The sequence below is a fragment of the Nannospalax galili genome, unplaced genomic scaffold (assembly GCF_000622305.1).
Source record: "Nannospalax galili isolate Female #2095 unplaced genomic scaffold, S.galili_v1.0 scaffold39, whole genome shotgun sequence".
Lineage (NCBI taxonomy): Eukaryota > Metazoa > Chordata > Mammalia > Rodentia > Spalacidae > Nannospalax > Nannospalax galili.
Genome location: NW_008346683.1, coordinates 851,014 through 877,370, shown reverse-complemented (window position 1 = coordinate 877,370; position 26,357 = coordinate 851,014). Strand labels below are relative to the sequence as shown.

The 26,357-nt window shown below is 49.5% G+C and overlaps 1 protein-coding gene across 2 annotated transcripts; it reads left to right on the top strand.

Moving 5' to 3' along the window:
• Positions 1–3,024: 3,024 nt before the first annotated feature.
• On the top strand, positions 3,025–23,921 carry Mcm5 (minichromosome maintenance complex component 5). 2 transcript variants are annotated; one of them, XM_008843090.2, is made up of 17 exons: positions 3,025–3,160; positions 3,267–3,441; positions 5,283–5,409; positions 5,491–5,619; positions 8,814–8,986; positions 10,858–11,013; positions 12,540–12,706; positions 14,251–14,422; positions 15,487–15,598; positions 17,163–17,306; positions 17,620–17,685; positions 17,948–18,124; positions 19,056–19,168; positions 20,390–20,518; positions 21,412–21,554; positions 22,712–22,839; positions 23,466–23,921. In XM_008843090.2, the coding sequence occupies exons 2-17, from the start codon at positions 3,275–3,277 to the stop codon at positions 23,565–23,567; spliced, it is 2,205 nt and encodes a 734-aa protein (XP_008841312.1). In that variant the 5' UTR covers positions 3,025–3,160; positions 3,267–3,274; the 3' UTR covers positions 23,568–23,921. The 2 variants fall into 2 exon arrangements, with proteins under 2 accessions (XP_008841312.1, XP_017656095.1); XM_017800606.2 differs by having other exon boundaries at positions 3,095–3,169.
• Positions 23,922–26,357: the final 2,436 nt, after the last annotated feature.

Genomic DNA, 26,357 nt, shown 5'->3' with positions numbered 1-26,357 from the left:
CCAAGTGCCTCTACCTGCTCGACCATCTCACCAGTCCCCTGGTCCATGTTTTTGTCTTAACCACATTTCTTTCTCATAAATCACATTAGAATTTCATTTATAAAAGCCCTTCTTTCACTGATCTGCTAAATCCTCTTTTGTAATATTAAGAAAATCTTCTTTCCTTTGGGCCTGGAGAGATGGTTCAGGGGCTAAGAGCACTGGCTGCTCTTGCAGAGGACCTGGGTTTGGTTCCCAGCACCCATATGGTGGCTAGCTGCAATTCCAGGACATCCAGATTTTTTCTTCTGGCCCTAGAGGGCACTGTACACACTGCAGGAGTGTACTTACACACATTCAGGCAAAACACTCATACACATAAAACAAAAACTAAAAGCCGGGTGTGGTGACACACGCCTGTAGTCCCAACACTTGGGAGGCAGAGGCAGGCGGATCGCTGTGAGTTCAAGGTCAGCCTGGTCTACATAGTGAGTTCCAGGACAGCTGGGGCTACAGGGAGACCCTGCTTCAAAAAGACAAAAAAACCTAAAATATTAAAAAAGAAAACATTCTTTTGATAACGAAAGAGACCGACACATTCTTTTTCTCTCTTCCTTCAACTTCAGTTTTAGATTACCTCCTATAAACAACGGAACTCCAAAAGGCCCAAATTACTTGTCTAATTGCTCTGAATCATTTACAGCCTCACTTGTCTCTAAGTGCATCTGTCCGTTTCTTGATCAGTAACTCACTGACTTTGCTTCATTCTGACTCTTCTAAGACTTCTTTTTCTGTAGTATTAAGTCAAGGGGTCCAGGGGCATCTGAGTGGAGGCTCTGGTCTTTTATTTTTTCTTAATTTATTTATTATTTTTATTTTGTAAGTGTACTGCCTACATGTAGGTGAGTGCACCCATGTCATGCAATGCCTGCGGAGGTCAGAAAAGGCTGTCGGATCCCTGGGACTGGAGTTACAGACAGTTGTTAGCTGCCATGTGGGTGCTTGGATTCAAACCCGGGTCTTCTACAAGAACAACCAGTGTTCTTAACCACTGAGCCATCTTTCCAGCTCTGGTCTTTTAGGGGGACTCCGGTTGCCAACAATGTTGAGGTGGGTTTCTGCTGTTGGTGACAAAGGTTGAGAAATAGGCTCAGAGGAACAAGACCTAGATAGACTTTGTCTATTACACTACATAAAATTAAATAACTTAGAAGGAGCTAAATCTATGTCTTGACAAATCGGCTGACCATGAATATTAAGAAAACCAAGTTTTAGATTCACTTGATTTTTTTATTTTTTATGTGTATGAGTGTATTGCTTGCATGTAGGTAAGTGCACCAGTGTCGTGCAATGCCCGTAGAGGTCAGAAGAGTCTGTCGGATCCCCTTGGGATTCAAACCTGGGTCTTCTGCAAGAACAACCAGTGTTCTTAACTGCTGAGCCATCTCTCCAGCCCCTCACTTGAGTTTTTAAAAGTTTTTAAAAATATTTTATTATTTTTATTTTATGTGTGAGTGTATTGCTTGTATGTATGTGAGTGCACCCATGTTGTACAATGCTGCCGAGGTCAGAAGAGGGCTTCGGATTCCCTTGGAACTGGAGTTAGGGACAGTTTGTAGCCGCCATGTGGGTGCTGGGAATCAAACCCAGGTCCTCTGCAAGAAGAGTGAGTGCTCTTAACTGTTGAGCCATCTCTCCAGCCCTCACTTGATATTTTTTATAAACTGCAAAAATGCTATAATTGGCTTGGGTGTGGTGACACAATGCATTTAATCCCAGCTCTTGAGAGGCAGAGGCAGATGGATCTCTGTGAATTTGAGGCTAGCCTGGTCTACGTAGTGTTTCAGGCCAGCCCGGGCTACACAGTGAGCCCAGCTGAAACAAACATACTTATAATTTAAACAGTCTCTAAAAATACATGTTTGAGTGGTTGCAGCAGAGAACAGGTTTCCATTAGTTTATGTTGACCATAGGAACTCAACCAAAAGGAAATTACACAACTACTGTTGCTGTGCCAAGACATTTTTTAAAGATTTCCATGTGGAAATTTGGTTATGAATTTTGCACAATTTAAGCATTGCCAAAAAAGCAAAAAACTTTCTACAATAATCACCATCATTTGGATCTGGATTAAGGAAAACATCTTCAGCATCTCAAATTTGAGACCATCTGACTCCAGGGACAGGTGAGATGTGTGGGAACATACCTGTCCTAAGGGCAAGTCTGGGACAGCATTCTGGCACCTTCTGTAGGGCTGGGGCAAAGGGGCACTTTTTAAGGGGACAATAGCAAAAGGACCCTATCAGTTTGGAATTCGCAGGTCTTTTTCCCTGTGGCTCTGGAATGGGTCGTTTTCTTATACATTATTTACATGTGTGTCTTTTTGAGACAGGGTCTCCCTTTAGCCCCAGGTGGGCTGGAACTCACTATGTAGACCAGGCTAGCCTCGAACTCACAGAGATCTGCCTACATCTGCCTCCCAAGTGCTGGGATTAAAGGTGTGGGCCAACACGCCCGGCATTATTTTTTAAAAGTTTTTAAATGTTTAATTTATTATTTTATGTGTCCGAGCTTATTGCCTGCGTGTAAGTGCATCCATGTTGTGTAATGCCCGCGGAGGTCAGAAGAGGGCCTTGGTCCCCTGGGTGGCTGTTGGCCGACTTGTGGACGCTGGGACTCGAACCGAGTCCTCTGCAAGAGCAGCCAGTGCTCTTCCGCTTAACTATCACCCTAGCACCCCTCTTTTTACTTTTTGAGACAAGCTCCTAAGTTGCTCAGGTTGGCCTTGAACTTGCGGTCCTCCTGCTTACACCTTCCGAGTGGCGGGAATGGCAGGCTTCCGCTGCCGCCCGCAGCCTCACAGGACTTGGAAGACTTCAGCGTACAAAGTCCGATTCCTCTCCGCCATCTTTGCACCGCCCCTTCCTTCTCAGTCAGAAGTTTCGCGCCAAAGCGTCCCGAACACAAAATGGAGCCCGGAAGAAGGCGGGGACATTACGTCATGAACGCGCTTTATCCAATCATCTTCAGCAGCCGTCCCAGAAGGCGGGACTCGGCAGGTCCAGCGCGGCCCAATCACCGGCCGCGGGGTCCGGGCGAACCAATGAGAGCGCAGAGACCGCGGCGGACGAACGCGGAGGCTGGATTTTCCCGCGAAAGTCGCCGGCGGCGGAGCGTGGAGGTCGGTGTGGTACGGCATTGAGTGGTGAGGGTCCACGGGGGGAGGCGGGTGGTCCCGCGTCTCGGGTGGTTTTCGGGCGTCACCGCAGCGCCCTGTCCCCGTCCAGGCGCAGTCATGTCCGGCTTCGACGACCCCGGCATTTTCTACAGCGACAGCTTCGGCGGCGACCCGGGCGCTGATGAGGGTCAGGCCCGCAAGTCGCAGCTGCAGAGACGCTTCAAGGAGTTCCTGCGGCAGTACCGGGTGGGCACCGACCGCACGGGCTTCACCTTCAAATACAGGTGAGGCAGCCCCCCGGGGCGCGGGCCTTTTTATGTATGTATGTGTGTATCTGTGTTCTTTCTTATAAATGCATCTCTTTAGTTCAGTTCTTTTTATTTATCCTCCCCCTCTCTCCCCCTCTCGCCTGCATGTAAGTGCACCTGTGCATGCAATGCTCACGGAGGCCAGAAGAGGGCCTCAGATCCCCTGGAACTGGAGTTATGCAGGATTGCTAGCCATTATGGGGGTGCTGGGATTCGAACCCCATTCTTCTGCAAGAACAACCAGTGCTTAGCCTGGAACTTTATTGCGGTCCAGTTTGCCTCTTAAGTGCTGGTGTGCGCTCCTGTGGTGGACTTGATTTTGTATATTGTATATGTAAGCGCACCTTAGAGTCAGTCACCTGTTGAATGGGCCACGGACAGTCCAGCCAGGGCCACTTGGATCCTTTGGTTCTTTTTTTTTTTTTTTAAATATTTTATTTATTTTTAATTTGTGTGTATGAGTGTTATGCCTGCATGTAGGTAAGTGCACCTGTGTCGTGCGCAATGCCACGGAGGACAGAAGAGGCTGTCAGATCCCCTGGAACTGGAGTTACAGACAATTGTTAGCTGCCGTGTGGGTGCTGGGGTTTGAACCCAGGTCTTCTGCAAGAACAGTCAGTATTCTTAACCACTGAGCTATCTCTCCAGCTCTGATCCATTGGTTCTTGACAGGTCTTGTGGCTGTTCATCTGTTTGTCACTGGCCTGCTGTGTAATGGCCTTGATTTGTGAATTCAGGTTTTGTATGGTATAATTAAGATTCCTTTTACATGCTTTTATTCTTGTATTTGCTGAGCATAGGCTGGGCATCAGGATGCTGGGCTATACAGTGGTGTTCCTAATCCCTTAGTACAGCCTGACACCTGGAATTCTTGTAGACTTTGACCTCTGAGACCTAAGATGGGGAACAGGAGTTTGCAGTCATTGCTAGGTGACTTCTGAGTGTCTCTCTCTGTGCCTCGGGCTCTTCATTAGAAAGATGAGTAAAAAAACCATTCATGCCTCCATTGATTTCAGTATTATTCCATTATTATTCCAGTGCTGCTGGCGTTGGCCAGAATGTGCCAGGCACTAGGCCGGGCTTTGAGAAGCAAACATGAAAAGACAAGCTTCTTGGCCTTAAGAAGCTCATAGGCCAGGAGGATGAGTCATGGAGAATGACAGTAAATCCCAAGTGCTAATTGCTTCAGTGGAGGTATTTTTGAGGGAGTTGGAGCTTTCAGAGAGCGGGTGTTTAGGTGACTTGATTTGAGGGGACTGTGGAGGTGGAGGGCATTCTATTCTAGGCAGAGCAGTTGCTGGCAGAGGTATGGAGAATGTTCTTATAATGAGAGTTCTCAGACCAGACTGCGCATTTCTTTGGCTCCGGGACACAGGACATAGGACATGGGGCCTGTGATACTGTGAGGCTTGGGAGTCGATTGTGCAGACAGAGGTCAGTGGTCCCCAGATAGGTTCTTGGGACACGAGCCCATGGATGCTCTGTACAATCTTCCTGGTGTTTTGCAGGACAGATGTGTACGCTGCTTCAGAGGCTCTACTTTGAGGCATGTGCCATTAATCTCCAAGAGTGTGTGACGTGTCTTGTAGTGTAAAAAACCCTAGTGTCTTTGCTCCATTTTTCTCACAGACTCCTTCCATGGCGTTCTCTTAGTCCCTCTCAGGACTGAATGATGGAATGACCTAGAATTAGGTGTGCTTTGAAGAAGTGCTTTGAAGGGCAGTGGTGTCTGTGGAGGTGGATGCCAGGGTGTATATGCACTGCTGCTAATCTTCCCTCCTCCCTGCACTCTTCCTGCGCCGTGTTTCCCACACCAGGGATGAACTGAAGCGGCATTACAACCTGGGAGAGTACTGGATTGAGGTGGAGATGGAGGACCTGGCTAGCTTTGATGAGGACCTGGCTGACCACTTGTATAAGCAGCCAGCTGAGCATCTGCAGCTGGTGAGTAGGACCGATCCTGGAATTCCCTGAAGTCTCTGGCCTGCCTGATCACCAACAGCTTATGCCTGTCCTCTTCTCCAGCTTGAGGAAGCTGCCAAGGAGGTAGCTGATGAGGTGACCCGGCCCCGCCCTGCTGGTGATGAGCTGCTCCAGGATGTCCAGGTCATGCTTAAGTCAGATGCCAGCCCATCCAGCATTCGGAGTCTGAAGGTGGGTCCACTGAGAGGCAGTCAGGGCGGCATGGCTGCTGTGTGGTACAGAGGGCATTTGAGGTGGGCAGCATGGGGCATCACATATGTGACCCAGAGTAAGTCACTCGCCCTAAGCCTGCTTCCTCCTGCAAAAAATTAGTCCACTGGATGTATGTTCTCCAGGGAAGCAGAGTTGAGTCTTAAGAAAAACAACAGTCCAGCGGGGAGACTGAAAAACTAGTAAACGCCACTCATAACTTTAGACAGTGGAAAGCAGTCACGAGAGTGAAAATGTGGGGGTCTTTATAGGAAAGATGGAGATGCTGCTTTGATGAGGTGATGTGGAGATAGGGCAGCATGTAAATAGTGGGAAGCGGGCCAGCTAGGGCTACAGGGAGATCTTGTCTTAAACACCGCCCCTTCTCAAAAAAAAAGCACAGTACGTATGGCTGTGCTTGGTGAGTTCTGTAATAATGTCCATATGTTACTCATTTACTTAGTGTCACCTGCCCCATGTGCACTATACCCAGAATGCTCCTTTTGGAGTCCCTGTTGAGTTACCCTTGGTTAGCATGACAGGACGTTTTCAGAAACAGGGCTCTGAGTCCTCTATCTAGGCTCTGGAGTGTGTTGGCTTCCTAAAGGGCTCATAGTTTGGTACCAAACTGCTTCTGCTTGTGGTGGTGTGACTTGAGCAGGAACTCATTGGAGAGACAGGCTTCAGCTTGTCTCAGGGACAAGGCTCCAGCTCTCATACTCACTGGGAAATGTAATGCAAAGCCTGTTTGCAGTGAGCACTGGACCCTCCTCTAGAAGGATCATCTGTTAGGGATGACTGAGATGCTGTCTGACCCTTCTGCTCTTCTGTGGTGCTGGAGGGCCAGGATACCTTCCCCCTTTTAGGTCATTTTTCAAAAACCTTGCCGTATGGGTATTTGAAGGGTTCTAGTGTTCGGACTGGCCATTTTATGGTATTATCCTTGTTTCCAGAGGTGGCCAGCCTCAGTCCTGTGTTTCTCCACCTCCTCTCCTGACTCCAGTCTTTGGAGTCTCTCTATCCCAAAAAAACTCTATCCCAGAAAAGCTCCTTGGAACATGAAGAAAAGATGATGAAAGGAATTTTTCTTGTTTTTTGTTTTTAGTATTATTATTATTGTTATTAATTTTTTTTGGTCTTTTTAAGACAGGGTCTCCCTGTATCCCCAGCTGACCTGGATGGAACTCACTATGTAGACCAGTCTGGCCTCGAACTCACAGAGACCTGCCTGCCTCTGCCTCCCAAGTGCTGGGATTAAAGGCGTGTGCCACCACGCCCGGCTTGTATTTATTATTTTTATTTTATGTGTATGAGTGTTTTGATTGCATGTATGTTAAGTGTACCAAGTAGGTGCCAGAAAACAGTGTTGGATCCCCTGGAACTGGAGTTATGGACAGTTGTTAGTCATCATATGGGTACTGGAAACTGAACCTGGGTCCTCTGCAAGAGCAGCCAGTGAGTGAGCCACCTCTCCAGCCTCTTTCTATTTTGCAGTTTATTTTTGGTCTTTTTGAGACAGGGTCTCCCTGTAGCCCCAGCTGGCCTGGAACTCACTATGTAGATCAGGCTGGCCAAGATCCCTCTGCCTCTGCTTCCTGAGTGCTGGGACTAAAAGGTGTGTGCTACCGTGCCCAGCTTTCTATTTTGCTTTTTTTTTTCTTTTTGAGACAGGGTCTCCTTGTAGCCCCAGCTGTCCTGGAACTCTATGTCCTCGAACTCACAAAGATCTGCCAGCCTCCCAAGTGCTGGGATTAAAGGCATGCGCCACCACACCCAGCCATTCTATTTTGCTTTTTTTAATGAAAAACTTGACGTGTCACATAAGGTAGAAGTATAAAGTATAATAGCCCCATATTCCCTCACTGGGATTTAGATGAGGAAAAGTATCGAAAGTGTGACTAACTGGCCTGCCAGAAGTGAATACATGTTACCTGTCAGACTGTTAAAACAATAGACCCCAAGAATTGAAATTTCCCCAGGAATCTCATGCTGGGAAAAGAAAATCCTGGGCCAGGTAGAGTGGAAAGTTCTGTCTCTTCTGAAACTCTTCTGTCCAGGATGGGGATTTACAACCTTACGGAGGCAGTGATGGGTCATTGGTGGGTGGGACCACACCTTGACCAGGACTGCTTAGATATGGAAATTCTTGGCCCTCTATTTAAACTGTTACCTCACTGTGAGACCCTGAAGACAGACTGGGTGTGGTGGCACACACCTTTAATCCCAGAATTTGGGAGGCAGAGGCAAGTGGATCTTTGATCTTTGTGAGTTCAAGACCAGCCTGGTCTATGAAGTGAGTTCAGGCCAGCTGGGGCTACAGGGAGACCCTGTCTCAAAAAGACCAAAAAAAAAAGACCCTGAAGATAGACTAGAGGGAGGTAGTAGATCTCTTTGTCCCTCTTCCCACTGTGGCCACATTGAATAGAAATCCTTTTTCTGTTTTGTTTTTGTTTTTTGGTCTTTTTGAGATAGGGTCTCCTTGTAGTCCCAGCTGTCCTGGAACTCACTATGTAAACCAGGCTGGCCTTGAACTCAGAGATCTGCCTGCCTCTGCCTCCCTAATGCTGGGATTAAAGGCATGCGCCACCAGGCCTGGCTGGTTTTTCTGTTTTTTTTTTTTTTTTAAAACTGTTAATTTGGCTGGTTTAATTGGTTTCTTGAGGATGAGTAGTACTCATCCTGGCTTCCTGGAGTACAGGCTGTGACCCCAAGTTTGGTAGCATGACATTACATTTAACAGTTAGTGTTGCTTAGCATCTAATGAGTTGTAGTCATTAATGTGGGGCCTCTGGGGATAACAGAAGGTCTGTAGCACCTGGTGATAAAACTTGAACTAGAACCTGGTACCTGCCTCAGGTCAGTTCTTTGGTACTGCATAGGTCTGGGGATGTTACTGTCAGAGCTGGAGTTTGGGTCTCCTGGCACTTTGTAGTGAAATGTGTTTCCTCTGTATCTACCTAGCCCCCTGCAATTGTGCTTGCAAGTGGGGGTTGTGCCTGAGTCTCCTGAATGCCATGGCTAGGTAGCCTGGCCTTAGGTGGGCTCTCTGGAAAATTTGAGCTGAATTATGAGCGATGGCATTGTCACCCTCTCCAAACCTTGCTCATGTCACTCCCCAGCACCTTCCCTTGTTCCCTGGGTCTCCTTAACCAAATCTCCCTGTGGCTCTCCTTCAGTCAGACATGATGTCACACCTGGTAAAGATCCCGGGCATTATCATTGCTGCCTCTGCGGTTCGTGCCAAGGCCACCCGCATCTCCATCCAGTGCCGCAGCTGCCGTAACACCCTTACCAACATTGCCATGCGCCCTGGTCTGGAGGGCTATGCCCTGCCCAGGAAGTGCAACACGTGAGTATAGCCAAGTTGGGCTTTGGGGAGGTGCCTTGAGATCTAGAAAACTGGCAGTTGGGGCTGGATAGATGGTTCAGTGGTTAAGAGCACCCACATGGTGACTAGCTCCAGTTCCAGGCATATGACATCCTCTTCTGGCCTCTGAGGGCATTGCATGACACAGGGCACTAACATACATGCAGGCAAACTACTCAAACACATTAAGAAGATAAAGCCCCAAACTGAGAAGCATGCCAAATACAGCCTGCAGCTGCTTGTTAGACACCCTTGGGAAGGACCAGACAGCACTATACCCTTGGGATGGGCAAGGGCTGTGAACCCTAGCACCGTGTCCCGCCACATGAATGTACTCTTTCTCCACCTGGATGCCCAGACAGTCTTCAGAGAACCCAGGCTATAGAGGAAGTGGTCCAGGGGATTGAATCTATCTGGAATCTTCTAAAGCAAACTGCCTTGCTGTGCTAGATCCAGTGTGCTATCTATACTGCCTAAGACCATGGTTATATCTCTTTATTTAGCATATTGCTGGTGACTACAGAGGCAGAATGTGTGACCTCAGCTAGCTGTGACCTCAGCTAGTGGAGCCTAAAATAGGTACAGGCTGATAATAGGAAGTGTTTGCCCACCCTGACCTAGTGGACTCTGGGCTCTCATCTGGCTGCTTTTGGCTTTCTCTTCTAATTTCTTGTCAGCTTCCACACTGCCTGAGGCAGGCCTGCCTTGTTCTGTGCTGTAGCCCTTCCTTATCTGCAGCACATAGTAGCTCCTTCCTGTCTTCATGTCCACGTCACCTTCCTCAGTCTGTCCCCCACCCAGAGCAGGGGCCTGGCGTCTGCACAGTCTGCCTTGGTTCCTGCAGGCCCCGCCATACCACCTCCATCCTGTTCCTGTACTACACTGAGCTCAGCCCAGCCTGGGGTCCTGTGCACTTCCCTCAGGCACCCAGTGTACCCACCTCTCCTTCAAGCTCCTTACATGTCCCCTGGCCACAGGTGCCTTCCTCACTCTCCGTCTTCCATTTGGCACCTGCATAGCTGCTCACACTCACCTGCCTATTTTTACTACCTGCCATTATGTTATACAAATATTTTTCAATCCTGATAAGAACTTAGCTCCACAAGGACTTTTGGTTCACTGCTGTGTCCCCTCACCTATATTTATCTTTTTAAAAATATTTATTATTTTTGCCGGGCGTGGTGGTGCACGCCTTTAATCCCAGCACTCCAGAGGCAGAGGATCTCTGAGTTCAAGGCCAGCCTGGTCTACATAGTGAGTTCCAGGACAGCTGGTGCTAGTGCTATAGGGAGACCTTGTCTCAAAAAAAACACCATATATATATATTTACTTATTTATTATTTTTATTTTTGTGTATGTGAATATATGGCTTGCATGTATGTAAGTGCACCTGTGTCGTGCGGTGCTCATGGAGGTCAGAAGAGGGCATCAGATCCCCTGGAACTGGAGCTACAGATGGTTGTTAGCCACCATGTGGGTGCTGGGAATCGAACTCAGGTCCTCTGTAAGAACAGCCAGTGCTCTTAACTGCTGAGCCATCTCTCCAGCCCTACCTCATCTGTAGTTGTTGAATACATTCAGAGTGCTGCACCCTCAAAATGGTTTCGAGGAGCAAGGCTTCCTTCACTTGGGACACTAAGGCCCGTGAGGGAACTGTGAGTGTGAGTGCCACCTCAGCGTGATACAGAGAAGCCAAGACTCCCACACTTCTGGCTTTGGATTTGGCCTTTTCCCAAGCTTACCCTGACTCTTCCATAAAATATTACAGCTGCATCTTGAGACAGACTCCCTATATGGGCAAACCCTACCTTTGGATTCTGGTAGCTCTGGTGACCCCTTCCTTCTCTGCCCAGGGATCAGGCTGGACGCCCCAAGTGCCCATTGGACCCGTACTTTATCATGCCTGACAAGTGCAAGTGTGTGGACTTCCAGACCCTGAAACTGCAGGAACTGCCTGATGCAGTGCCTCATGGTGAGATGCCCAGGCACATGCAGCTCTACTGTGACAGGTGAGGTGACAGGGGCTTTGGAGGGGCCTCCACAAAGGTGGTGTCCTGGCCACTCAGGTGCAGCATAGAGATCATCAGGAACATGGTGGACAGGGTGGAGCCCTTACTCTCTGCCTGGTGCTTCTCCTTGGCTTCCTCATCTCTGGTCTCCTATAGTCTGCAAGGCTTATCTGCCCCCATTCTGTAACTGAATAGAGCTCAGATGGTTTTGTGATGGAGCTGAGTCTTGATCCTGTGTGGAGGCCTGTGCCCTTCCAGAAGGCATCTCTCAGTGCTCTTAGGACTGCAGGCACAGCACAGAGCTGGCTAACCAGCAGTGGTGCTAGCCCCTGTCTGGCCTCCTACTCTACTCAGGCTTCTTGTTAAGAATCTGCCTGTGGGTTTTGTTGAGTAGTAGAATGACCTGGGGTGAAGGCTTAGAGACCCTAGAATTTTTGCCTTGGGCTTACACACATGAGATAAGTTTTCTGAAGAATGATAGAGCCACAGCTGTTAGCTTTGTGAGTGACAAGAGAGTGCAGATTCAGGTTCTGGGAAAGTTATATGCCAAGCCTCAATTTTCTCATCAGTACAATACAATGGTCAAGACTACCTCAGGCTGCCTGAAAGTACATATCAAGAGTTTAGCATAATTCCTTAATATAAATTGAACACTGAGTGTTAGAGTAGTCTCTAAGTATCTAAAAGACTTGAGAATTGGGGTATGGAATAAGTGGGTGGAGGTGTCTCCTAGGACAGTATTGATGACAGGAATAGTCCCTGATGGAACCAGGGACTTGATGATGTATAGGTGTGTAGAACACCTTTATGTTTGTTACTTCGCTTGATTCCACAATAGTTGAAGTAAGTTAGTTTATCATCTTCACAAGCTCAGAGAGGCACAACTCAAGAGTCAGTTCTCTGAGTTGACACATTTATTCTATACCACGCTGGTTCTGCGGAAACAGGGACTTCAATCACTTAACATCTTTTGTCATTGTTTGCAACAGAATCTCATTGTATAGCCCTGGCTGGCCTGGAACTTGATGTGTAGACCAGGCTGGCCTCGAACTCACAGGGCTCTGCCTCCTGAGTGTTGGGATTAAAGGCATGTACCACCACACTTAACTTTAACATCTTATTTTTGAAAGGTAATTAAAAGCCAGTGGCAAGTTGTCATGACTGAGCTCAGGGAGTATAGCAGAGGCAGAAATGGAGAGTAGTCTTTGCAAGGAGGTTGTCAGGGTATGAGGAAGACACTTCCCCTGAGGTGCTAAAAGGAACCACCCTTTGAGTCTGGCCATAGATAAGATAGAGATGGCTTGAGCCTCCCCTCCACCATAACACCTGACCTCCTGAACTCAGTGAGGATCATCCCATCATGCACTAATAACAGCCATCTAGAAGGCGGTGGGACGGAGGGCAGTAGTGGTGAGGGAAGGTCCTCTCTGGGCCCTGTGGAAATAGGGCCCTCTTGGGGGATGGGGGCACACTGTCTCCCCTAGTTTTTTCTCATTTGCTTTTTTCCTCCCCTGTGTGTGTCTTAGGTACCTGTGTGACAAGGTTGTTCCTGGGAACAGGGTCACCATCATGGGCATCTACTCCATCAAGAAGTTTGGCCTGAACTCCAGCAAGGGCCGGGACAGGGTGGGTGTGGGCATCCGGAGTTCCTACATCCGGGTCCTGGGCATCCAGGTGGACACAGATGGCTCTGGTGAGTTGGCTTTGGGGTCCTGCTGAAAGGTGGAGCTTACTAACTTCCCTTAACAGGCAGCTTAAGAAGTTACCCAGGCATCCTTGAATTGATAAAACCATTAGAATGTGCTTTTCTTTCTTTTTTTGGTGGTAAGGATCAAACCCAGAGCCTGTGCATTCCAGGCAAGCACTCTACCATTGAGCTACCATTGAACAGTCCAAGGATGCTCACTTTTAGAGTGAACAACAATTTGTTGCCCTAAAATGTCCACCTATTTATTTATTGGCCCTAGTTGTGACTCCTGTTCTGAGGTTGTTGCCTAAATGCATAAGGCTACAGGACCTGGTGCAGTAGATGCATTTGTGGGTATGCTGTGCTACATCTCAGTAGCTGGAGAAGGAATAGAAGTGGCTGCAGGGTGGTGGGCAGTCAGGGTCTAGTTGGAGAAATAGCCCCTGAGGATAGGTCTCTAGGGAGGTGTCTGATGCTGAGCTGTTTGATTCCAGTGAGGTTTTAAAGGCTGTCAGGAGGAAAAGGGAGCAGCAGGCTTTGTGTGAAGGCTGGAGGCAAGAGCTCTTGCTTATATACTCAAGGGCAGTGGACATTCCTTTGAGGGTTGTTCCCTAGCCTCTGAACTGGTTTAGAGGGGTGTGGCCCTCAGGACTATGTCCATGCTCCATTAGGAACTCCCTGGATAGTTAAAGCTGGAAAAGCTGCCCACCCATCTAGCCTGACTTCTGTTCCAGACGTCTATACCTGACTGTTGCCTTGCCATCTCAGACTTAATGCAGCTATGGCAGAGCACCTATATTTCCCGTTCTCTGCACTGGCTCATCGGCCTTCCCTCCTTCCATTTGGTTCCTCAACAGACCCTCAGGTCCTCTTTAGTTCCTTGTCTTTTTTTTTCTTTGTCTTTTTTTGGGTCTTTTTGAGATAGGGTCTTCGTCTTCCTACAGCCCTAGCTGGTCCAGAACTTACTTTGTAGACCGGGCTGGCCTTGAATTCACAGAGATCCTCCTGCCTTTGCCTTCCAAGTGCTGGGACTAAAGGTGTATGCCACCATGCCCGGCTCTAGTTTCCTTGTTTTTCATCCCTCTACTTCATCTACTAGCAGTTGGCTGTTCTACCTTTGTGCCCAGGATTGGCAGCTTTTTCTCACTATACCAGTCTGAGCCCTGCCCTTTCTCCTAGGTCGACCCCCAAGCCCTCCAGTTTCCCTGAGTCTTCGTGGTCCCTACCTTCTCCATTCCTCAGCAGCTGTAGTGAACCATGCTGTTGTGCCAAAAAATTCAGTGGCTTTCCTTCCTCTCGGCATTGTGGGAGGCTTACCAGTGGTCCCCAGAGCCCATGTGATCTGGCCCTCTGATGCCTTGGAATCTCCTCTCCCTCACCTAACCAGTCTTGAGATTTGAGGAGTTGGGATGACCTGTGCCCTGGTTTTCCTGAGTGAGACTGCTGTCCTGATGCTGAGAGTCCTGCCTCTGGAAGATCCCTGAGCTGGGACTAGCTTAGCAACTGGCCAGAGGCACTTCTTCACTCATGCACTTTCACTGTTCTCCCAGGCCGCAGCTTTGCTGGGTCTGTGAGCCCACAGGAGGAGGAAGAATTCCGTCGCCTGGCTGCCCTCCCCAACATCTATGACCTTATCTCCAAGAGCATTGCCCCCTCCATCTTTGGGGGCATGGACATGAAGAAGGCTATTGCCTGCCTGCTCTTTGGGGGCTCCCGGAAGAGGTAAGGAGCCTGAGGAGTAGGGGGCTGATAACAAAACCACAGGAGGACAGCTACTGGGTGATTAGGACCCAGTGTTCTTCCTTGTCTCCCAGGCTCCTCACTCAGCCTGCTGGCATTGGCAAGGCCTGGGCTAGGAGATCTGGCAATGACAGTGGGAAAGTATTAGATTGGGCTTAGCGTTCTGGGACCAAGATTTGAGTTCTGCTTTGCACATTGTGACCTTGGCTAAGCAACACTACCTCTTTGAATGCAAGCGTCTAAGCATAAATGAGATGTGTGAAAGACTTGACACTTAAAAAGGTGAAAAGGTGTCGTGTGTGTTTGGTTTGCTTTTATTCTTTCTTGAGACAGGTTCTCACTATGTTGTTAGTCTGTCCTTGAACTCACTATCCTAAGTCAGCCTCCCAGATTCTAGGATTATAAGTGTGTACCACCATGGCTGGCTTCATGTGTCCTAAAGTAACAGGAGTACAGACAGCAGCAATGACAAGTGTGCTAGTGGCCCCATGTAGCATATTCTCTCTGTAGCCCCAGCTGTCCTGGAACTCACTATGTAGACCAGGCTGGCCTTGAACTCACAGAGATCTGCCTGCCTCTGCCTCCTGAGTGCGCCACCACGCCCAGCTTTATCATATTTCTATACTCACAGCAGTCTTCTAAGTGCTTATGTGTCTGGAACCCAGTCTGTCCTCTTAGCATCCTGTGAGGATGATGCTTTTGTATTCATTTCATAGATGAGGAAGGAAACTGGAGTGGAGAGAATGAAAGAACTTGTTCCAGGAACAGGGTGGGGTTGGATCTAACCCTCAGCCTGAGGTTACCTCAGGCTCTGCAGTGTGCACAGTGTGTTGGGTTGCCTGAGGCCAGTCCTCAGTGCCACTTGACCTCCATTGTTGAGCTAGGGATTGCAGAGCTACGTGTGAGCATGCACTGGGCTAGAGCCTGTTTTTCCTATCTGCCCTGAGACTTAGGGGAGAGTGGCTGACAACCTGCCATGCAGTGATTAGTCTATGTCTCAGCCCTCAAGTCAATTCTTACCCTTTCTACCTGCCTGTCCTCCCCAGGCTCCCTGATGGACTCACTCGCCGAGGTGACATCAACCTGCTGATGCTGGGGGACCCTGGCACAGCCAAGTCCCAGCTTCTGAAGTTTGTGGAGAAATGCTCTCCCATTGGGGTGAGTGGCTGTGGTGAATTTTCTCCCTGGGTTTGCTGTCCGATAGGGAAGAGGGCTGCAGGTCAGGGTTGCTTGGTCACTGGGACATCCATGGGGTCTGGCTCACCCAGAACCTCTTCCTTATTCCTCTTGGTTGTGGTCAGGATGGCAGAGGGGCTGTGAGAAGGATGAGACCAACAGGTGTATGTAGGTTGGGGCTGGGCAGCGAGAACACTGCATTGAGAATCAGGCCTGGTTTGCTTTTCAGCCTGGTAGTAGTCGCCTATGGACTTTGAGCAGCAGGTAACCTGGACTCCCTGAGCTCAGCTTATCCACTTACTAAATGATAACACTGGTAGCGATACTAGCTAAGGTGAATTAGGGCCAGATGCTTCCTGAATTGCTTGCCTAGTATTTGCTCCTTTAACCCTCTGTTTGTGGGTTCTGTCACCTATGTTGTTGTGCATTGGAGGCAGGGACTGAGCAGTGAAGTCTCTCCCTCTAAGGTCCCCCTGATGGGGAGATCTAGGATAAGGCTTATGCCATGGTGTCTAATGACTCAGGCCTCTTGGGCCTGAGAAGATCAGAGTAGGGGAGGATGTGACAGTTGGCCAGTGGGCTGTGCAGTGGGAAGTAGGAGTTGTGGATAGAGGTGTGCCAAGTTACTCATGTCATCACTGTCCCATAGAAATTCTGTGGCCTGCAAATGCAAGCCACATCATGTTAAACCTTTTAGTAGCTACATTAAAAAATAAAAAGGTTGGGCTGGAGAGATGACTCAGCAGTTATGAGCACTGGTTGTTCTTGCAGAGGACCTGGGTTTGATTCCCAGCACCTACATGGCAGCTGACAACCACTTGTAACTCCAGTCATAGAGGAATGTGCCCTCTTCTGACCTCCATGTGCATTTTTCATGACATGCACTTACATGCAGGCAACACACTCATACACACAATAAAAAAGAATATTTTTTAAAAAGTTAGAAGAAACAGGTGAAATTAGCATAATGTTTAATTTGTATAATACAATTTGGGGGGGTGTTGGTGGAACCCAAAGTCTTGTATATGCTAGGCAAGTGCCTAGCTGTATTACCAGCTCTAATCTAAACTGTTAGTAGAATGCTTGGCATTCCTGTCAGCACAATCTGTGGTCCATGTGTATCTTTCGCTTACAGGCATCTCAGATAGGACTTCCACAAAGGGGTCTATAGAGCATGTAGCTTGTAGGTATTCATGGATAATGGACTCAGGGTAGAGCAGCCTAAGAGCTAGGAGTCCCCAGCCCTGCAGCCAGCTTGAAATACATCCTTTCTCTTCTCTTGGCCTCAGTGTTCATGTCACAGGGTTGTGCTGACTCAGCTGAGCCATATTTCCTCCAGGGAGAACTAGTCCAGGTTTGAGGCCCAGGGCAGCCTCTCCTTCCTTCCAGAGGAATGAGCCCTCACTTGGACCTTGGGTTCTGTGCTGTACAGCCAGCTTTTCAGTGTGGCTTGGGGAAGTCACAACCCTCTGGGCCTCTTGAATTTGGAGTAGGTGCATGAACGAGAGCTGGTGCTGGGTGCTGACTCCTCCCTTGCTTTTCCCAGGTATACACATCTGGGAAAGGCAGCAGTGCTGCTGGTCTGACTGCCTCAGTGATGCGGGACCCCTCATCCCGGAACTTCATCATGGAGGGTGGCGCCATGGTTCTGGCCGATGGTGGGGTTGTCTGTATCGACGAGTTTGACAAGGTGAGTCTGGGCCTCCTAGTCCCAGAACTGGGGTGTGTGGCCTCTACGACTGGAGTTAAGGTGTGGTGGCAGACATCACTTCTGAGAGACTTGTATGTAGTTATTGGGCCTGGTACTTTGGGATAACTTGGGATAGTTGCTCTACCTGAGTTACTATGGAAATTGAGGAGAATAAAAGCCATGCCCACATGGTCGTCTGCCATTGGCTGACCCAAAATCTGTACTAGGGAATGGCAGCGGCTCCTGGTTATTGTGCTGCCATTCTTCCCCTGCCTGGGGTGAAGGTTCTGATGTACATCTCTTTCCAATTCAGATGCGAGAAGATGACCGTGTAGCAATCCATGAAGCCATGGAGCAGCAGACCATCTCCATTGCCAAGGTGAGTGGCCCTCCCGAAGCCACCCTGCAGCAGTTCAGGCTGGTGGCCTTCCTCAGGCTGCTCCAATGAGTGCATTGAATCCTGTTTCCCAGGATTGTGCTGGCCAAAGCAGGCTTGGAGAAGGGGCACAAGGTAGAAACACTATGCCTGTGTCTATATAAATCTGTGTGTGCATGTATATGTATGCATTCATATGTGAGGAAGGGAAAGGCCAGTCCTAGGGTTCTTGGTTATCTCCTCCCTCTACTCTGTTTTCTCTTAGGCTGGGATCACTACTACCTTGAACTCTCGCTGCTCTGTTCTGGCTGCAGCCAACTCAGTGTTTGGCCGCTGGGATGAGACGAAAGGAGAGGACAACATTGACTTCATGCCCACCATCTTGTCCCGATTTGACATGATCTTCATTGTCAAGGATGAGCACAATGAGGAGAGGGACATGGTACGTCCAGGGAGTTGGGTTGGTGGCTCTAGGCAGTCTCATGATCCTAAGGGAGGATGAACAAGAGGCCTGGCCAGGGAAATGCTGATGGTCAGATAGGCCGTGAGTGGGAAGCCTGTGAAATGACTGTGTTAGGGACTTACAGGGTATTGGAGAAGAACCTGGCTGGCTCCTGTGACTCGGCCCTGCCTCTTCCTGGAGGGAGATGCTATGTGGTCTTGGAAGGAACACTGAGCTCCATCCCCAGCCCTGGCTAGTAAATTTCTGAAAGGAAATAGTTTAATATCTTATAGAATTTGGCAAGTCCCAAAGTTTAAGGCACAGGTGGATGTGGGTTGTTGGCTACCACTGCCTCTGCTTCCTTTGCTGGAGGCCTCACTCTCGGGCAGCTGCTCCCTTGCGATGGTAAGTATATGGCATGGCCAGGCTTGGTTATACAGGCCTGTAATCCTAGAGGAAGCTAAGGCAGGAGGATTGTAAGGTCAAGACTGGCAGGGGCAACTTAGAGGTTCTTATCTCAAAATAAGAAGTAGAGTAAAGGGGATTAGTTCAGTAGTAAAGTGCTTGCGTAGCACATTAGAGGTCCTGACTCCCCAGTACCAAAACAAAAAACGCTGCCTAATTAGCTGGTCATTTATTTGGAGGAGGAAGCCTTTTCCAGTACCAGTTTAAGTCCCAGAATGGACTCTTCATTGGCTTGGGTATCTCCAGTGTCCATCTTTAAGTAGACATCTGTTCCAGGTATGGGTAGACAGGCTGGGACTGGGGCAAAGGCTGTGTGGGAGGGGCTGAGGCCAGCCAGCAGGAGTTGGTTGAGGTCTCAGTGCCCTTTCTGCTTGGTTGCCAGCAACCCGTCAGCTGTTTCTGTCTGCTCGACCCGGTGGTCCAGGCTTTGCCTGTGGGCTGACCCAGTGTCCCCTCTGCTCCTTAGATGCTGGCCAAACATGTGATCACTCTGCATGTGAGTGCACTGACACAGACACAGACTGTGGAGGGCGAGATCGACCTGGCCAAACTGAAGAAGTTCATTGCCTACTGCCGAGCGTGAGCGCTAAGTGAAAGCCCTGTGGGGTGATGTCTTTGGCTTTATTGGGGTGGGAGAGAGCCCAGTCCCTGTCCTGCTCCTTACCTAGGATGCCCTGGAGGCCCAGTCCCTGTCCTGCTCCTCACCTAGGATGCCCTGGAGGCCATTCTGAGCTTGAGTATGGCATTTGTTCTATTCTCAACTGCCAATTGTGATGCTGCCTCAGTTTCCCCATCTCCAGGAGGGGATGGGTTTAAGTTTATGTGCAGGGAGGTCATTGTAGATATGAGCTCTGGCTCCTGCCCACTACCCCACTGTGTGACTTGGGCAAGTTGCTTAAACTCCTGAGCCTCAGTTTCCAAGGTTGATGTTTTGTAAGGACTACACAAGATGATAAGGAGGTGCTTGGCACCTCTCTGTGCCATGTTAGCACTCTGGGTTTTTTGTATGTAAATGAACTGGAACTCTTCTAAAACCTAAGAAATGGAAATGTTGTGGTGCATCTAAGGCCACAAGTGAGAAGTACTGGGGCCAGGTACCTACTCCAGAGCTGTGCTCACATCCTCGGGTGTCTTTGTCATGGTTCTGAGCTCTGAGTCCTCAGAGGCTTGGCCCATGGGTATGAGTCAGGGAGCCCTGGACAGCTTTGGGGGGCAACTTCTCTCTGGGTCTCAGTTTCTTCATCTTCTGAGCTCTCTTAAATCAGGGAGATGGAGGATCAGGAAGAAGGGGATGGAGACGGCTGCTAAGCAGACCTCCCTGTGCTGTCCTCCTGGGGTGTATAACCTGCTCCCCAGCCCATGGACCGCAGTCACTGCTCAGCTTCTTGGGGTGTCATTGTGCTTCAGGCACACAGATGTGTTGGGGTGGAGAAGCTGGAGGCTGCTGAAAAGGCTGCTCCCTGGAGGGCCTCCTGCTGCATCGGGGCCACCAGTGACTGGTGGAGGTGTATCCCCCTGGTGGCCAGATGCCACAGTACAGCCAGCAGCAAGAGTGGTTTTTGTCGCCTGGCCTATTACCACCTGTTTTCTCACAGAGGTATCTTGTTTTTACCTGTATAGATAGATCTCTGACACCTACCTACAGCCAGCCAGGTTACATGTAAATCCCTTTCAAATGATGTGCCAGCCATGTGAGCAGGCAGCTGTGGTGTGGTAGGAACACACGTCTGCAAGGCTGGCAGAGGGCTGGGGACAAGGTGGACATTTCTGGCCCCAGTCTACTCACTTTTTACCCTGCAGGAGATGTGGCCCTCGGCTGTCGGCAGAGGCGGCAGAGAAGCTGAAGAACCGCTATATCATCATGCGGAGTGGAGCACGTCAGCACGAGAGGGACAGTGACCGCCGCTCCAGCATCCCCATCACTGTGCGGTGAGTAGATGGGCCTCACCTCAGAGCAGGGCCAGTTAGCCACTACCAGCCACACACAGCACAGGCTCAGGGCAAATCTGGGTAAGGGGACCCTCTGGGACAGGGTGCCTCCTGATTATCTCCCTGTCTCGGTATATTTGAGGCTGGGAGCACTTGGGCCTCTCACTGCTGAATTTAGTCTGGCTTCCCTCAACTGAGAGGTAGCCTTAGGTGATGTAGGCACCATGCCTGGGAGTCAAGGCCTTAGGTCCCAACCTTTGGCCCACTGTGTAACTGCAGGGAAATTTATCTTCACTAAGTCTTATTTTTCTGAGTTTTTACCTTTTAGTGTTGTGAGTTTGTAGACAGTATAGTAAGAGCTGAGACCTACCTGACTTGTATCCTGCCTCCAGTGCTGATGAGTTAGAAGCAGATTTGGCTGTGTATAATGGAAAACCCAAATAGAGTAGCTTAAGGGGAAGTTTATGTCCAATGTTACATATCAGGGAGCAGGTGTGGAGTTTCCCTGACTCCATTAGACCTAGTCCCTCTGCTCCATATGGCTCGAGGGGTTCCAGCCATCACTGCCACATTCTAGGCAGCAGGAGAGACAGGAGGACACGCTTTCCTAAGGACTATTCTAAGGACATTCCCGAATGATGCTCAGATTTAGAGCTCATTGGCCACATCTTGGTCACATAGATACCTTGTTGCCAAAGAGGCAGAAAATGTCCTTGAGCAGGCAGCATGTGCTGGAATAAAAATTGGGTTCCAGTATTAAGATAAGGAGTATTGGATTACGCAGATAGTCAGCAGTGTCCCGCATAGTCCTACCTACCTTGGACATGCCCTTTCTGGGAGGACAGGAAAGGAGAGTGGGCTAAGGCCTCTGAGTATTCCCATTGCTCCAACAGGCAGCTGGAAGCCATTGTGCGCATTGCTGAGGCCCTCAGCAAGATGAAACTGCAGCCCTTTGCCACTGAGGCAGATGTGGAGGAGGCCTTGAGGCTCTTCCAGGTGTCCACACTGGATGCTGCTTTGTCTGGCACTCTGTCAGGTGAGCAAGAGCTACCTTGTCTTTGTGACACAGGACAGGGATTTGGCCAGTTGGAGGCCTGTGGAGTGCTGCCTTGGTGTGTTTTTGACAAAGCTCTTTCCCCACTTCTCCCCTGGCTCTTTTTCCCCAAGGTGAGGAAGCAGCTTCTCTTTAGACCCTTGGCCCACTATCCCTTTAAGCCAATTCATTAAAAATAATGGTGAGCCTGTCAGTGCCGCAGTCAGCCTTCCTGTGCTGCGATCAGAACTGTGGCAGACCTCATTTTCCTTGACAGCATCACCTGGGACTTGAGGCTGTCAATCCTTCCCATCCTGGAGATGAGACTGAACAGTACTGTTTCCATGGTGCCCATGGTCCTCAGTCTTAGTGGAACACAGGCTTCAGTCCCTGAACCCTAAGACCCTTTGCCTGCTTCATGTCAGACAAAAGCCTCCTGAGACTGGTTATGTGCTGGCTTTTTCCAGGGTAGATCCACGCTTACCTGATAGGTGATTCTGGCTTACCATTTGCCAGTCACTGTCTAGGTGTCAGAAGTATATGCAAACAGGTTGCAAGGTCCCTGTCCTACTGCCCCATAGGCTCTTTTCTTCCTTGCTTAGGATACAGCGAAAAGTCAGTGAAAGGGGCCTGGAGGGTGGGGTGACAACAGGACCAAGTGTGTTGGAGTGATGCTGTTTCCCATTGGTTGAAGATCATAAATCCCTGCTTGCCCAGGGCTTCTCAGGGCACCTTCCAGATTTGGTCTTCAGGGAACCCAGCCCAGCCCTTTGCCGGTTCTCCACCACCCTGTGATTATTACTCTTGCCACAGTGAATGTGACCCACACAGCCTCATGGCTCCTGGCTCTTAGCAACCATGATGGCTACGTCCCAGCTACCTGGACCTGGGAATCTTGTATGGGTCACGTGTCCCTCCCTCTGTCCTTTGCCTCTGCTATGCCTTCTGTCTGGAGCACTCTTCCCCACATTTGCCTGACCCTATCCCTTCCTCCATCAAGCCCTCACTGTCCCCTGGCACACTGTGTTCTATCTCTTAATTTTCTCTCTAGGGCCTAGCTCAGGCCACTCTTCTTTGTTTAGAGGCCACCATCTCCCAGGCCTCTAAGTATGGGTGAATGTGGTCCCCAGCGCCCCATCTTCTCTCATTTTGACTCACAGGGGTGGAAGGCTTCACCAGCCAGGAGGACCAGGAGATGCTGAGCCGTATTGAGAAACAGCTCAAGCGCCGCTTTGCCATTGGCTCCCAGGTGTCTGAGCACAGCATCATCCAGGACTTTACCAAGCAGGTAAGCCTTCCTGAATACCCGGCCTCATTAAGCGCCAGTCTGCTCACCTACAGAACAAGCCCAGTACCAGCTACTGCACTAAGTGCAAAATGCGTATACACAGGAAAGGGAACTGAAACCAGAAGCCGTGCTCTTAAAGTCCACAGGCTCATTCTGGTGCCAAAAAAGCCCATCTCAGCATAGGACCTGGGACCCCCTTCCCAATGAGCTACAAGGCTCTGACCATCCCCACTTCATAAGAAGCCAAACAGTGGGGGAAGGACTTAGAAGAGCTGGCAAAATCAGGCTATAGTTTCTCCAGAATGTGGCCTCCTCTTCCCTTTCCTTTTCATGGGATATAGATCTCTAGGGTTACAGGCACTTGAAGTCCCGACTCTTAATTGCTGTGTGACTTCAAGCAGGTGACAGACTCTGTGCTTGTTTCTTCCCCTGTAAAATGGGAATGCTCCCAGTCCTGGCCACTTGAATTGAGGAAATGGATATAGTCACTTGGTATACAGGCGATGTCGGAAACGTGAGCCTTTCTGAAGTCAAGGGGTAACGAAGGTGAAGAAAGTCTTGTATGAACCAGGGTTCCTTTGGGTCCTGGTGACACTCCTGCATCTGGCCTGTGCTCCCTCCCACAGAAGTACCCGGAGCATGCCATCCACAAGGTGCTGCAGCTCATGTTGCGCCGGGGCGAGGTCCAACACCGCATGCAGCGCAAAGTGCTCTACCGCCTCAAGTGAGCCCCTTGGCCTTCTGCCTGGAACAGCTTTGCTGCCACCCCCCACCCCCAGTGCTGTCCTGTACTCCACACTGCCACCACCGTGGAGGAGAACCTGCCTCACTGCCTGGCTCATGCCTCCAATGTATCCACGGCACCTGGAAATGTGTTGTTCCCATAAACTGTGTGTTTGGGTGTCTGAGGGCTCTGCTCTGGTGTCTCTTACTGCCCTGCTGCCTCAAGGTGGGTCTGGAGCAGGATGTGGCTCTGGAGGCAGACAGGGTTTCCACATTGGCTCCTGGCTGCTTGATTGTACACAGCTTCTTTGTGTTTTCAGAGGAAATAAAGCGAGTTCCTGGCTGCTGAGAGCAGCAGAGCCCGTGTGACAGTGCTCTCTGACATGTGCGGGCTGACTCACCTCAGCTGTCCCTGGCAGCACCTGATACAAGAGCCAGGGCGTTCACTGAGCCTGTCTGTGCCTCAGTTTTCCTACTGCAAACAAGGTTCACGTTGCTTCACAGAGTTGGGCTTGAGGTCAGCCAGTGAGCAGCTGTTGGTGAACACCCAAGCAGGCAGCAGTGCAGCAAGTTTCCAGTGCCGTTTGGGGAGGTCAGTTGCTGCTTAAAACAGAGTGGGCAAGATTAGGTGCTGGGACCCCGTGCTGTGTGCCCTTGGGAGAAGCACTGAGTTTTACCAGCAGAGGAGCGGGGAGGACCTGAGGCTGACACGGTGGGAAGCACTAGGGATGGCATTGTTAAGGGACAACACCCCAGCACTTGCATCCCTGTTTTTTATATTACAGAATGCCCCTGTGAGTGTTTGGTTTGTTTTCAGAAATCTAGAATTCACAAAATTAGGAAAAAGCCAATGAATAAAATGTTGGGTATTTAAAATACATTTTGAAATCTGAAGCCTCTAATGAAACACGAATGTAGAAATGCATTGCAACATTTTCAGTCGTTGGTTGGTGAGGTAAATTTGCCCTCTTAGAAAGGATACTCGGGAAGAACTTGAAGTGGACTCTTATCTTCAAACATGAACAAGCAGCTCTTTTGCAGGTGCATTTCTGTGCAGAGATCCCTGCTGCTTGATGTGCTTACTGCCGCACTGTTCCCGGAAGCAAGCTTGCTCTGACTCACTTTTGATCAGAGCCATTTCCTTTTTGATCAGTTGCTTGCTGTCTGGAAAGCAATCTTGGTGACTGTTGCATTGTGGGTTCTTGTGTCTAAGGTAGTAGCCTTTAGGGTTCTATGTCTCTCATCTTCACAATGGAGACTGGTTCAGTCGCTGCCCATCTTCTGACTAGTGCATGTGTATGTGTAGTGCAGCTGTACTTGGTAATGCTGGCAGCCCTTACCATTCATGGTTGGGGCCATTGGGGGTTACTTCTTGTCTTAGAGACAAATGTCACAGCAAGAGTGTGCAGTGTGTCTTCAATGTAAAGGCATGCCCCAAGTCTTCTACCACAGAAGGGGCTCCCTAGGCAGCCCCTGTGCCAGGCCTAAGTAGGATGCATGAACAACTTGGCCTGGGGGAGTGGAGGACACCCTGCATGGTCTCTGCCCCTCTGGGTATACGACAGCAGGTATAGTGCTAAGGTACTGAACCAGTGTGGTTTACATGGGGAGTGGTATCCCGGAGGAGTGAGAGTCCTACATAGGCAGTAACGTGAAAGACCAGGGCTAGAAAGCACCTGGGAGTTGGAGATTTGTTGATCCCTAAAAGGTGGCAGAACAGAAAAGGGGTCTGAACTGGATCCTTAATCCTGTAAGACCCTGGCCTGAGCTGGTATTACAGGTGTGGCCAAGGTGGTCTGAGGCTTCAGTTTTTCCCCTCATCTCTTGGGTAGGTCTTACCTTCCCAGGCTCCCACATGCATCTGTGAGATGAACAGCCTCAGGTGGCTGTGGGTTAGCCAGGGCACACATCAGCCCTGCCCCTGGCAGTGCAGAGAATGAACTGGTTTTCGTCACTTCCTTTGCCAATAACTTGAATTTCACCTATTCCTGCCTTGGCATACTTGGGTCTCCTGGCAGTCCCTGGTCATTTGCCCAAGGTATAGACGTTTCACAGTCCTTGGTTGGTCTTTCAGCTTAAATGGCACTGAGTCCTTTGTCATATGCACATGGGTGGCTTAGTAGGTAGAAATGGTATGAAAGAAGCAGGGTGGTATGGCCTGCTGCACCTTGGCCCTATGCTTCAGCCGCCATCACACATGACACCTTTCTGACCCAAACTATGTGAAACACAACTATTGGCTCATATATACCCAGTAGGGGCTGCTGGTTTACTGGTAGAAGTCTAAGAAGCTACTAGGAATTAGATGCAGAGTCATCGTGCTTGTCACTGTATTTACTCATTTATAGCCACCAAGATAGAAGTCTTGTGTGCACATATTTAAAGCCCAGTGTTAAAAGTGAAGAGTCAAGAGGCCAGACGTGGTAATTTACACCTATAATCCCAGCAGTTAGGAGATGGGGGCAGCAGGATCAGGAGTTTAAGATCATCTTCAGCTACGTAGTATTCAAGGCCGCATTGTGGGATACAAGAGACCCTGTCTCGGAAAAAACTACATTATACTAATATATTAATGGAAATGTGTTATTTTAGAGAAACATTTGTAAGTATCAATAATAACTGTAAGAAACAAAAATACTAAATTTCAGAAATGCGAAAGATGGGCTGGGAGTGTGGCTAAGTGGGAGCCTGCTTGCCTAGCTCTTGAGGCCCTGGGCTATTTCCCCAGCATCATACCATAGGGGAATGGGGATGATACAGAAGGTAAGCATTCCATGTCAGCACAGGGGAGTTTG

What these genes read in the sequence shown, in the direction of transcription:
- Mcm5 (XM_008843090.2), top strand. Translation starts at nt 3,275, where the DNA reads ATGTCCGGCTTCGACGACCCCGGCATTTTCTACAGCGACAGCTTCGGC. An exon ending in GGTGGACACAGATGGCTCTG is followed by an intron (nt 12,707 to 14,250) that starts GTGAGTTGGCTT and finishes CTGTTCTCCCAG; the next exon opens with GCCGCAGCTTTGCTGGGTCT. An exon ending in AGAAATGCTCTCCCATTGGG is followed by an intron (nt 15,599 to 17,162) that starts GTGAGTGGCTGT and finishes TGCTTTTCCCAG; the next exon opens with GTATACACATCTGGGAAAGG.